This window comes from Pelobates fuscus, chromosome 3 (genome assembly GCF_036172605.1).
Source record: "Pelobates fuscus isolate aPelFus1 chromosome 3, aPelFus1.pri, whole genome shotgun sequence".
Taxonomy (NCBI): domain Eukaryota; kingdom Metazoa; phylum Chordata; class Amphibia; order Anura; family Pelobatidae; genus Pelobates; species Pelobates fuscus.
In genome coordinates, this window is record NC_086319.1 from 169630819 (window position 1) to 169644899 (window position 14081).

The following is a 14081-nucleotide window of genomic DNA, read 5'->3' on the forward strand; positions in this document are numbered from 1 at the left end:
GTCTGTGGTGCAACGTGACGTTGGTGGATGGAGCGAGACATGATGTCCCAGATGTGCTCAAATGGATTCAGGTCTGGGGAACGGGCGGGCATGTCCATAGCATCAATGCCTTCGTCTTGCAGGAACTGCTGACACACTCCAGCCACATGAGGTCTAGCATTGTCTTGCATTAGGAGTAACCCAGGGCCAACCGCACCAGCATATGGTCTCACAAGGGGTCTGAGGATCTCATCTCGGTACCTAATGGCAGTCAGGCTACCTCTGGCAAGCACATGGAGGGCTGTGCGGCCCCCCAAAGAAATGCCACCCCACACCATTACTGACCCACTGCCAAACTGGTCATGCTGGGGGATGTTGCAGGCAGCACAACATTCTCCATGGTGTCTCCAGACTGTCACATGTGCTCAGCGTGAACCAGCTTTCATCTGTGAAGAGCACAGGGCGCCAGTGGCGAATTTGCCAATCTTGGTTCTCTGGCAAATGCCAAACATCCCGCACGGTGTTGGGACGTAAGCACAACCCCCACCTGTGGACGTCGGGCCCTCATACCACCCTCATGGAGTCTGTTTCCAACCGTTTGAGCAGACACATGCACATTTGTGCCCTGCTGGAGGTCATTTTGCAGGGCTCTGGCAATGTTCCTCCTTGCTAAAAGGCGGAGGTAGCAGTCCTGCTGCTGGGTTGTTGCCCTCCTACGGCCTCCTCCACGTCTCCTGATGTACTGGCCTGTCTCCTGGTAGCGCCTCCATGCTCTGGACACTACGCTGACATACACAGCAAACCTTCTTGCCACAGCTCGCATTGATGTGCCACCCTGGATGAGCTGCACTACCTGAGCCACTTGTGAGGGTTGTAGACTCCGAAAGTGACCAAAACATCAGCCAGGAAGCATAGGAACGGAGAAGTGGTCTGTGGTCACCACCTGCAGAACCACTCTTTTATTGGGGGTGTCTTGCTAATTGCCTATAATTTCCACCAGTTGTCTATCCCATTTGCACAACAGCATGTGAAAATGATTGTCACTCAGTGTTGCTTCCTAAGTGGACAGTTTGATTTCACAGAAGTGTGAATGACTTGGAGTTACATTGTGTTGTTTAAGTGTTCCTTTTTTTTTGAGCAGTGTACATTTAAATATAAAAAATTTAAATCATGCACATCTGCATACGTGGTGTACATGATACAGTGTACAGCAAGTGACAAAGGTGTCTACATTGTAATGAATCTACAGAGACACTCATTCAAGAACCACAAGGAAAACAAATATTGTACCACTTTGGGGTATCACTTTACCCAGAATGATCACTCTATCCAAAACCTCAAAATTAAAGTACTTAAGGGAATTTTAAATACTCTTAAGAAGACATTTGAGATAAAAATGATCACACATTTTAACACCATAAATGAAGGACGTATCGATTTTGGCTTTCTGCCACACTATCAAAACTTTATATAAAACACACATCTTAATGTCTTATTTATTTTTCAATATGCTCACTTTACTTATATTTGAGCAATTCATAGACAGATGCTCCTCACTTACTGACCTGGTTCCATTCTTCCGACCCGGTCGTAAAACGAATTGTTTGGTATGTGCGGCGAATGCGCACCAGTGCAAGTCTATGTTCGGGGAAATTTCCCCAAACATAGATTAGAGGGATTCCCTGCTCTGGTGCGTTTTTCAATGTTCTGGGAAATTTCACCGAACGTAGACATACGTGCCAGAACAGGGAATCCCTCTAAACTATGTTCAGTGTAAACTATGTTCAGTGGAAATTGTCCGAACATAGATCAGCTCTCTAACGTGGGGAATTCGTTGAGCTGGTTGTAAGTGCGAGCCGTCGCAAAACAGGTAGGTCACAAAGTGAGGACCATCTGTATACATATTATATGCAACTGTACATTTGTTTGTTTTTCTCTCCTTTGTTCCGCTATTAACTCTCCACTGTTTATTTACCTGTTCTGGCTATTCTCAATCTGTCCCTTTCACTTTAAAGGGACACTATAGTCACCCAGACCACTTCAGCTCAATGAAGTGGTCTGGGTGTCAGGTCCCTCTAGGGTTAACCCTGCCTGATTTAAACATAGCAGTTTACATCTGGGGTAAAGCCAGCCTCTAGTGGCTGTCTTCCGGACAGCCACTAGAGGCGCATCGGCAATGATGGATGCATATTATGCCTCAATCACGCAGAGTGTCCATAGGAAAGCATTGAAAAATGCATTCCTACCGACACGTTGAATGCATGCGCGGCACGCATTTGGCGCCGGTGACGTCAGACAAGGATGCCGACGTCGGCGGGGGAGGAGAGGTAAGGGAGCCCGGCGGTGGGGAAGGGTGAGTAGCTGAAGGGGTTTTATCCCCTTCAGCGCCGCAGGAGGGGGACCCTGAGGGTGGGGGCACCCTCAGGGTACTATAGTGTCAGTAAAACCAAGCAGTTTTCATGACACTATAGTGTCCCTTTAAGGCACATCTTCTGCTATGTAGGACACCAGACTCCTACTGATATTTTGGAAAGATATAGATATAGAGATAGATTGATTATAAATAAATCTTACTCTCTGGCTTTTGCTGAATTATGGCCACAAATTTCCCATGTGGGTGTTTTACTGGACCTCATGTTAGAAAACTACTAACCCCATAAAGCTTTTCATGGACAAAAGTTTGAGAGTTGTTCTTCTGACAATTGGTGATTTAGCACATGGAACACCCCAGTACTAGAGGATGTAGATAGGAATCATTTTGAAAAAAACAGGTCAGGGATCGGTCTCTTTCTCACACAGGACTGTCACCAATTACCGTATATACTCGAGTATAAGCCGACCCGAATATAAGCCGAGGCCCCTAATTTTTCCCCCAAAAACTGGGAAAACTTATTGACTCGAGTATAAGACTAGGGTGGGAAATGCAGCAGCTACTGGTAAATTTCTAAATAAAATTAGATCCTAAAAAAAATATATTAATTGAATATTTATTTACAGTGTGTGTATAAAGAGTGCGGCGTGCGTGCGAGTGCGGCGTGCGTGCGTGCGTGCGAGTGCGGCGTGCGTGCGTGCGTGCGAGTGCGGCGTGCGTGCGTGCGAGTGCGGCGTGCGTGCGTGCGAGTGCGGCGTGCGTGCGAGTGCGGCGTGCGTGCGTGCGAGTGCGGCGTGCGTGCGTGCGAGTGCGGCGTGCGTGCGTGCGAGTGCGGCGTGCGTGCGTGCGAGTGCGGCGTGCGTGCGTGCGAGTGCGGCGTGCGTGCGTGCGAGTGCGGCGTGCGTGCGTGCGAGTGCGGCGTGCGTGCGTGCGAGTGCGGCGTGCGTGCGTGCGAGTGCGGCGTGCGAGTGCGGCGTGCGTGCGTGCGAGTGCGGCGTGCGAGTGCGGCGTGCGTGCGTGCGAGTGCGGCGTGCGAGTGCGGCGTGCGTGCGTGCGAGTGCGGCGTGCGTGCGAGTGCGGCGTGCGTGCGAGTGCGGCGTGCGTGCGTGCGAGTGCGGCGTGCGTGCGTGCGAGTGCGGCGTGCGTGCGTGCGAGTGCGGCGTGCGTGCGTGCGAGTGCGGCGTGCGTGCGTGCGAGTGCGGCGTGCGTGCGAGTGCGGCGTGCGTGCGAGTGCGGCGTGCGTGCGTGCGAGTGCGGCGTGCGTGCGTGCGAGTGCGGCGTGCGTGCGTGCGAGTGCGGCGTGCGTGCGTGCGAGTGCGGCGTGCGTGCGAGTGCGGCGTGCGTGCGTGCGAGTGCGGCGTGCGTGCGTGCGCGTGCGGGCGTGTGCGGCGTGCGTGCGAGTGCGGCGTGCGTGCGAGTGCGGCGTGCGTGCGAGTGCGGCGTGCGTGCGTGCGAGTGCGGCGTGCGTGCGTGCGAGTGCGGCGTGCGTGCGTGCGAGTGCGGCGTGCGTGCGTGCGAGTGCGGCGTGCGTGCGAGTGCGGCGTGCGTGCGTGCGAGTGCGGCGTGCGTGCGAGTGCGGCGTGCGTGCGTGCGAGTGCGGCGTGCGTGCGTGCGAGTGCGGCGTGCGTGCGAGTGCGGCGTGCGTGCGTGCGAGTGCGGCGTGCGTGCGAGTGCGGCGTGCGTGCGAGTGCGGCGTGCGTGCGTGCGAGCGCAGCGTGCGTGCGTGCGTGCGAGCGCAGCGTGCGTGCGTGCGAGCGCAGCGTGCGTGCGTGCGAGCGCAGCGTGCGTGCGAGCGCAGCGTGCGTGCGTGCGAGCGCGCGTGCGCAGCGTGCGTGCGAGCGCAGCGTGCGTGCGAGCGCAGCGTGCGTGCGTGCGAGCGCAGCGTGCGTGCGTGCGTGCGTGCGAGCGCAGCGTGCGTGCGAGCGCAGCGTGCGTGCGTGCGAGCGCAGCGTGCGTATGAGCGCAGCGTGCGTGCGTGCGTATGAGCGCAGCGTGCGTGCGTATGAGCGCAGCGTGCGTGCGTATGAGCGCAGCGTGCGTGCGTATGAGCGCAGCGTGCGTGCGTATGAGTGCAGCGTGCGTGCGTATGAGTGCAGCGTGCGTGCGTATGAGTGCAGCGTGCGTGCGTATGAGTGCAGCGTGCGTGCGTATGAGTGCAGCGTGCGTGCGTATGAGTGCAGCGTGCGTGCGTATGAGTGCAGCGTGCGTGCGTATGAGTGCAGCGTGCGTGCGTATGAGTGCAGCGTGCGTGCGTATGAGTGCAGCGTGCGTGCGTATGAGTGCAGCGTGCGTGCGTATGAGTGCAGCGTGCGTGCGTATGAGTGCAGCGTGCGTGCGTATGAGTGCAGCGTGCGTGCGTATGAGTGCAGCGTGCGTGCGTATGAGTGCAGCGTGCGTGCGTATGAGTGCAGCGTGCGTGCGTATGAGTGCAGCGTGCGTGCGTATGAGTGCAGCGTGCGTGCGTATGAGTGCAGCGTGCGTGCGTATGAGTGCAGCGTGCGTGCGTATGAGTGCAGCGTGCGTGCGTATGAGTGCAGCGTGCGTGCGTATGAGTGCAGCGTGCGTGCGTATGAGTGCAGCGTGCGTGCGTATGAGTGCAGCGTGCGTGCGTATGAGTGCAGCGTGCGTGCGTATGAGTGCAGCGTGCGTGCGTATGAGTGCAGCGTGCGTGCGTATGAGTGCAGCGTGCGTGCGTATGAGTGCAGCGTGCGTGCGTACGTATGAGTGCAGCGTGCGTGCGTACGTATGAGTGCAGCGTGCGTGCGTACGTATGAGTGCAGCGTGCGTGCGTATGAGTGCAGCGTGCGTGTGTATGAATGCAGCGTGTGTGTGTATGAATGCAGTGTGTGTGTGCAGTGTGTGTGTGTATGAGTGCAGTGTGTGTGTGTGTGTATGAGTGCAGTGTGTGTATGAATGCAGCGTGTGCAGGGCCGGTGCAAGGATATTTGCCCCCCCCCCCCATATGTCCTGACCTCCCCTCCTCCTCCCTCAGTGGTCCTTACCTCCCCACCCCCGTGTTCCTTCACCCCCCTCCCCCAGTGGTCCTGACCCTCCCCTCCCCTAGTGGTCATTATCCCCCCCTCCCTCCCATAGTGGTCATTATCCCCCCCCCTCCCTCCCATAGTGGTCATTATCCCCCCCCCTCCCTCCCATAGTGGTCATTATCCCCCCCCCTCCCTCCCATAGTGGTCATTATCCCCCCCCCTCCCTCCCATAGTGGTCATTATCCCCCCCCCTCCCTCCCATAGTGGTCATTATCCCCCCCCCTCCCTCCCATAGTGGTCATTATCCCCCCCCCTCCCTCCCATAGTGGTCATTATCCCCCCCCCTCCCTCCCATAGTGGTCATTATCCCCCCCCCTCCCTCCCATAGTGGTCATTATCCCCCCCCTCCCTCCCATAGTGGTCATTATCCCCCCCCTCCCTCCCATAGTGGTCATTATCCCCCCCCTCCCTCCCATAGTGGTCATTATCCCCCCCCTCCCTCCCATAGTGGTCATTATCCCCCCCCTCCCTCCCATAGTGGTCATTATCCCCCCCCTCCCTCCCATAGTGGTCATTATCCCCCCCCTCCCTCCCATAGTGGTCATTATCCCCCCCCCTCCCTCCCATAGTGGTCATTATCCCCCCCCCTCCCTCCCATAGTGGTCATTATCCCCCCCCCTCCCATAGTGGTCATTATCCCCCTCCCTCCCATAGTGGTCATTATCCCCCCCCCTCCCTCCCATAGTGGTCATTATCCCCCCCCCCTCCCTCCCATAGTGGTCATTATCCCCCCCCCCTCCCTCCCATAGTGGTCATTATCCCCCCCCTCCCTCCCATAGTGGTCATTATCCCCCCCCCTCCCTCCCATAGTGGTCATTATCCCCCCCCCTCCCTCCCATAGTGGTCATTATCCCCCCCCCTCCCTCCCATAGTGGTCATTATCCCCCCCCCTCCCTCCCATAGCGGTCATTATCCCCCCCCTCCCTCCCATAGCGGTCCTTATCCCCCCCCTCCCTCCCATAGCGGTCCTTATCCCCCCCCTCCCTCCCATAGCGGTCCTTATCCCCCCCCTCCCTCCCATAGCGGTCCTTATCCCCCCCCTCCCTCCCATAGCGGTCCTTATCCCCCCCCTCCCTCCCATAGCGGTCCTTATACCCCCCCTCCCTCCCATAGCGGTCCTTATACCCCCCCTCCCTCCCATAGCGGTCCTTATCCCACCCCCTCCCTCCCACAGTGGTCCTTATACCCCCCCCCCCCCCACAGTGGTCCTTATACCCCCCCCCCCACAGTGGTCCTTATACCCCCCCCCACAGTGGTCCTTATACCCCCCCCCCCCAGTGGTCCTTATACCCCCCCCCCCCAGTGGTCCTTATACTCCCCCCCCCCCCCACAGTGGTCCTTATACTCCCCCCCCCCCCCCCACCCCCCACAGTGGTCCTTATACCCCCTTTTTTATTATTATTATTATTTTTTATTATTTTTTTTATTATTTTTTTTTTTTATTATTATTTATTTTATTTATATTTTTATTTATTTTTCGTCCCCCCTCCCTGCTTGATACATGGCAGGGAGGGGGGCTCCTTCCCTGGTGGTCCAGTGGCAGTTCAGTGGGGGGAGAGGGGGGCTGGCAGAGCTGTAACTTACCTGTTCTGCAGCTCCTGTCAGCTCTCTCCTCCTCTGCGCCGTCCGTGCAGCTCCTTCTATCAGCTCACACTGTAAGTCTTGCGAGAGCCGCGGCTCTCGCGAGATTTACACTGGGAGCTGACCGAGGTGCTGAACGGACGGCGCGGAGGAGGAGAGAGCTGACAGGAGCTGCAGAACAGGTAAGTTACAGCTCTGCCAGCCCCCCTCTCCCCCCAGTCTGTATTATGGCAATGCAAATTGCCATAATACAGACCTTGACTCGAGTATAAGCCGAGTTGGGGGTTTTCAGCCCAAAAAATGGGCTGAAAAACTCGGCTTATACTCGAGTATATACGGTATATGAATAGTGGGAGGCAATTATCTAGAAGGGTAATTAGAAATGTCATCATTATGGCAGGCTGGCTATCAATAGAGTGAAGTCTTCCTGAAAAAAACAAACCTGACATACAGATAAACTGCCTTATGTCTAGAAGCTACAGCCATTTCCACGGAGCTCTGTAGCACCATGTTGATATAGATATAGATATTTTGTCTAAACATAAATATGTATGCATTTGAGAAATTCTCTAATTCTGGATAAAAAGCAGCTCTAGAAGAGAAATATGATCAGCCATGAAGTATTTAATGCAAAGCAGCCTAATATCTAGGTCAGAAAGATAAGTCAACCTATGGGACTAGCTACTGAAGTTTGCATGAATAAATTAATAATAATTAGACCGATACAAGGGACACCTTTCTCTGGTAGCAAACTCACTGATAAATCATGTCAGAGTTGAATCTTGTACTCTCTAAATGGCAAGCTGTTCTGACGTGTCCCACCGGGACTAAGAAACCAACCAATACAGTGATTCCAAGGACAGCATAAAAGAAAGGTTTTCATTGAGGATTGTACAATAGAAGGATGGATTAGGCGCTCACTATATGATGTAAGAAGGCAGCAGTAACCAATACAAGGAACCCCAACCTTGTAAGAGGATAATGTGAACAAGAAAAAGGGAGGAAACCACGCCCTAAGAGGATATACAAATATACAAAATGTATACGTACACAATAGTAGAAATGTAAGTCTCTTATGCAATTAAACCTCAAAAAGAAGAGAAAAGCATACAAGATAATAGTGCAATAAATCAAATACAATGGGTATATGATTAAAATTAAAGTGATATTCACTCACATTTCCCAGAGCTTAACTTAGAGCTCTGCCGTTAGTACGCATAGACGGAACAATCCCCGTCTCAGGATATATAGGAAGCAGTGTACATCTTGACCGTCTCAGATGGAATAAAAAATACAGGAAATTCCAAATAGTGTAGTATGTACTGGTAAAATGAGTGGTTAAAACAAAGATAAAAATTGGGTACTCACATTTACTAGAGCAGAGCTTGCTCTAGTTTTCACAGCGTAGGTGGTATTGTCCCCACCAAGGAGCCAGGTATATGTGGAAAAAACAGAAAATGGCAGATGGTGCAGTATGTACTGATAAAATGAATAAAATAAAATAATAAAAATTGAATACTCACATTCACTAGAGCGATACTTGCTCTAGTTTGTATAGCGTAACAGAAAACTCTACTTTTTTACTTCCTGATTATCATCTTGTTCCTTGGTGGGGACTATACCACCTACGCTATACAAACTAGAGCAAGTATCGCTCTAGTGAATGTGAGTATTCAATTTTTATTATTTTATTTTATTCATTTTATCAGTACATACTGCACCATCTGCCATTTTCTGTTTTTTCCACATATACCTGGCTCCTTGGTGGGGACAATACCACCTACGCTGTGAAAACTAGAGCAAGTTCTGCTCTAGTAAATGTGAGTACCCAATTTTTATCTTTGTTTTAACCACTCATTTTACCAGTACATACTACACTATTTGGAATTTCCTGTCTTTTTTATTCCATCTGGGACGGTCAAGATGTACACTGATTCCTATATATCCTGAGACGGGGATTGTTCCGTCTATGCGTACTAACGGCAGAGCTCTAAGTTAAGCTCTGGGAAATGTGAGTGAATATCACTTTAATTTTAATCATATACCCATTGTATTTGATTTATTGCACTATTATCTTGTATGCTTTTCTCTTCTTTTTGAGGTTTAATTGCATTAGAGACTTACATTTCTACTATTGTGTACGTATACATTTTGTATATTTGTATATCCTCTTAGGGCGCGGTTTCCTCCTTTTTTCTTGTTTTCATTGAGGATTAATGGGCAAATTGTGGCGTAGGTCACAATGTTTCACATGTCAAAGAGGGACACTTGGTTTACTGTTAGGGTGTGCAGACATGGCTACAGAGCATAACTTATTACATAGTTTATGGACATTTATAGAATTATGAACTATTGATGGGTACTTATGTTTACAATGCTGTTCTTGTTTGTCTTGTGATGGAGTCTGATCCGATTGCACCAACAACTGGTGCAGGACTCTATGAAAACCATCCTGCAAAAGAGCTAAAAATCATCTTGTTGGGGTTATATTATTCACGGTCTCCCTGCCACACGCTCAGCTGAGCTTCACATTTAGAGACTCACAGGGAGCGGTCACTAGGCTGTAATGTAAACACTGCATTTTCTCAGAAAAAAAAAACTGTTTACTGCAAAAAGTCTGAAGGGACTGATTATACTCAGTAAGCTGTAGTTATTTTGGTGACTATTGTGTCCCTTTAAGACAAAAACATTCTCTATGTCATTACACCACAATATTTTCCAACCATGTCACATACTGCATTAGGCCAACTGACAGTTTGAGGAATAGAATATCCAATTACAAAAACTTACAATACATTTTTACAAGACTTATAAAAATAATAATTTGTTTATTACTCTCCAAATGTTTATGAGCTGCAACATGATTATGACAATTGCAATTCATACAGTGAGCCCAGGCAGGGAAACCCTGCACAGCTCATACAGTGAGCCCAGGCAGGGAAACCCTGCACAGCTCATACAGTGAGCCCAGGCAGGGAAACCCTGCACAGCTCATACAGTGAGCCCAGGCAGGGAAACCCTGCACAGCTCATACAGTGAGCCCAGGCAGGGAAACCCTGCACAGCTCATACAGTGAGCCCAGGCAGGGAAACCCTGCACAGCTCATACAGTGAGCCCAGGCAGGGAAACCCTGCACAGCTCATACAGTGAGCCCAGGCAGGGAAACCCTGCACAGCTCATACAGTGAGCCCAGGCAGGGAAACCCTGCACAGCTCATACAGTGAGCCCAGGCAGGGAAACCCTGCACAGCTCATACAGTGAGCCCAGGCAGGGAAACCCTGCACAGCTCATACAGTGAGCCCAGGCAGGGAAACCCTGCACAGCTCATACAGTGAGCCCAGGCAGGGAAACCCTGCACAGCTCATACAGTGAGCCCAGGCAGGGAAACCCTGCACAGCTCATACAGTGAGCCCAGGCAGGGAAACCCTGCACAGCTCATACAGTGAGCCCAGGCAGGGAAACCCTGCACAGCTCATACAGTGAGCCCAGGCAGGGAAACCCTGCACAGCTCATACAGTGAGCCCAGGCAGGGAAACCCTGCACAGCTCATACAGTGAGCCCAGGCAGGGAAACCCTGCACAGCTCATACAGTGAGCCCAGGCAGGGAAACCCTGCACAGCTCATACAGTGAGCCCAGGCAGGGAAACCCTGCACAGCTCATACAGTGAGCCCAGGCAGGGAAACCCTGCACAGCTCATACAGTGAGCCCAGGCAGGGAAACCCTGCACAGCTCATACAGTGAGCCCAGGCAGGGAAACCCTGCACAGCTCATACAGTGAGCCCAGGCAGGGAAACCCTGCACAGCTCATACAGTGAGCCCAGGCAGGGAAACCCTGCACAGCTCATACAGTGAGCCCAGGCAGGGAAACCCTGCACAGCTCATACAGTGAGCCCAGGCAGGGAAACCCTGCACAGCTCATACAGTGAGCCCAGGCAGGGAAACCCTGCACAGCTCATACAGTGAGCCCAGGCAGGGAAACCCTGCACAGCTCATACAGTGAGCCCAGGCAGGGAAACCCTGCACAGCTCATACAGTGAGCCCAGGCAGGGAAACCCTGCACAGCTCATACAGTGAGAGCCCAGGCAGGGAAACCCTGCACAGCTCATACAGTGAGCCCAGGCAGGGAAACCCTGCACAGCTCATACAGTGAGCCCAGGCAGGGAAACCCTGCACAGCTCATACAGTGAGCCCAGGCAGGGAAACCCTGCACAGCTCATACAGTGAGCCCAGGCAGGGAAACCCTGCACAGCTCATACAGTGAGCCCAGGCAGGGAAACCCTGCACAGCTCATACAGTGAGCCCAGGCAGGGAAACCCTGCACAGCTCATACAGTGAGCCCAGGCAGGGAAACCCTGCACAGCTCATACAGTGAGCCCAGGCAGGGAAACCCTGCACAGCTCATACAGTGAGCCCAGGCAGGGAAACCCTGCACAGCTCATACAGTGAGCCCAGGCAGGGAAACCCTGCACAGCTCATACAGTGAGCCCAGGCAGGGAAACCCTGCACAGCTCATACAGTGAGCCCAGGCAGGGAAACCCTGCACAGCTCATACAGTGAGCCCAGGCAGGGAAACCCTGCACAGCTCATACAGTGAGCCCAGGCAGGGAAACCCTGCACAGCTCATACAGTGAGCCCAGGCAGGGAAACCCTGCACAGCTCATACAGTGAGCCCAAGCAGGGAAACCCTGCACAGCTCATACAGTGAGCCCAGGCAGGGAAACCCTGCACAGCTCATACAGTGAGCCCAGGCAGGGAAACCCTGCACAGCTCATACAGTGAGCCCAGGCAGGGAAACCCTGCACAGCTCATACAGTGAGCCCAGGCAGGGAAACCCTGCACAGCTCATACAGTGAGCCCAGGCAGGGAAACCCTGCACAGCTCATACAGTGAGCCCAGGCAGGGAAACCCTGCACAGCTCATACAGTGAGCCCAGGCAGGGAAACCCTGCACAGCTCATACAGTGAGCCCAGGCAGGGAAACCCTGCACAGCTCATACAGTGAGCCCAGGCAGGGAAACCCTGCACAGCTCATACAGTGAGCCCAGGCAGGGAAACCCTGCACAGCTCATACAGTGAGGTCAGGGATGAACAATTGCAATTCATGATCATGACAATTCATGCATAGTTGGATAGTCCCAAGCTGTGTGCCTTGTAACCATTATGGGCTGCCTACAATAAGATGCATTGCCCTGCTTTGAGTAGATGATGCAGCAAGCTCCTGGTTTTGGAAAATCTTTAAACAGCTCTTTGTAAGAAGTAGAAATGCAGCTGAGACTTACTTAGAGAAGACACGGGATACACCCTCGGAGTGGCAGTAGACCGTGTGAAAAAGCCATGAAAAGGACAGACAGAGGATGGCACCCAAGAAGAACATCCCAAACACCACCTTTTCCTGCACAGGGGCGACGAATGTCATATTTGGTCGAAACATGTAGAATATCCCCAAACACAGGAAGAACACGCAGCCTGCATAGGGAGAGAAAAACACAATTAGCCATGCGAGGCAGGAGAACCGAACATATCTTTTTAATGAAATGCCCACCACATTCTTAATTGAATGGAAACAGGATGTAATGTCAGGTAACCGTCGATCTCGCTTTAATAGCTGCAAAGTTAAAGCTCCCCCTCAGGGAGGCTAGGAATGGATGCACTACACTGCTTTTACAAGGAGACCAGAAAAAGAAAGAAAACGTGACCGGCACAGGGAGCCGAGGCATTAAACCCTGCACAGCTCATACAGGGAGGTCAGGCATGGAAACACTGCACAGCTCATACAGGGAGGTCAGGCATGGAAACCATGCACAGCTCGTACAGGGAGGTCAGGCATGGAAACCATGCACAGCTCGTACAGGGAGGTCAGGCATGGAAACCATGCACAGCTCGTACAGGGAGGTCAGGCATGGAAACCATGCACAGCTCGTACAGGGAGGTCAGGCATGGAAACCATGCACAGCTGGTACAGGGAGGTCAGGCATAGAAACCATGCACAGCTCGTACAGGGAGGTCAGGCATAGAAACCATGCACAGCTCGTACAGGGAGGTCAGGCATGGAAACACTGCACAGCTCATACAAGGAGGTCAGGCATGGAAACACTGTGCAGCTCATACAGAGAGGTCAGGCATAGAAACCATGCACAGCTCGTACAGGGAGGTCAGGCATAGAAACCATGCACAGCTCGTACAGGGAGGTCAGGCATAGAAACACTGCGCAACTCATACAGGGAGGTCAGGCATGGAAACCATGCACAGCTCGAACAGGGAGGTCAGGCATGGAAACACTGCACAGCTCGAACAGGGAGGTCAGGCATGGAAACACTGCACAGCTCGAACAGGGAGGTCAGGCATGGAAACACTGCACAGCTCATACAGGGAGGTCAGGCATGGAAACACTGCACAGCTCATACAGGGAGGTCAGGCATGGAAACACTGCACAGCTCATACAGGGAGGTCAGGCATGGAAACACTGCACAGCTCATACAGGGAGGTCAGGCATGGAAACACTGCACAGCTCATACAGGGAGGTCAGGCATGGAAACACTGCACAGCTCGAACAGGGAGGTCAGGCATGGAAACCATGCACAGCTCGTACAGGGAGGTCAGGCATGGAAACACTGCACAGCTCATACAGGGAGGCCAGGTATAGAAGTGATGTGTGGCCCACACTCAGTGGTCAAAAATGGAATACAGTAACATGGAAGCTCTCCACCATTTATAACTAAACAAATGAATACAGTTTTTGTTTATCAACAGCAAAACATATCATCTCAACTTATCTGCTGCTATAAAGGTAAAACCCAGCTCACAGCAATACTCAGACTCCTTGTTTTACCACTCTCTGCAACTTTCCTGTTTGGATATTGTCGGATATTATTCATACTGGACTAGGCTGTCTCCATTACACTACTAACCTCCCTGGCACAATAACTTTTTAGGATGAATAAACAGGCCAAATAGTTTGCATCAATGCTAACCTGGAAAAGCAAGTGCAGGACAAGTTTCAGTCATTTCTACTGCTCCCTGATCCTACTCCCTAAAAGGCAGTTGCCTGCCAACAGTATGCTTCCATTCAGTTTTATAAACTTATTCACACTTCATGTAGTATTCAG

At 52.3% G+C, this 14081-nt stretch overlaps 1 protein-coding gene across 3 annotated transcripts in view; it reads right to left on the bottom strand.

Moving 5' to 3' along the window:
• ADIPOR2 (adiponectin receptor 2) overlaps positions 1 to 14081 on the bottom strand; it is a 125174-nt gene that overhangs the window by 16400 nt on the left and 94693 nt on the right. For all 3 annotated transcript variants that reach the window (XM_063447659.1, XM_063447657.1, XM_063447660.1), the window contains one exon: positions 12255 to 12441. In XM_063447659.1, coding sequence (XP_063303729.1) covers positions 12255 to 12441 — 187 coding nt within the window. The remainder of the gene's footprint in view (positions 1 to 12254; positions 12442 to 14081) is intronic.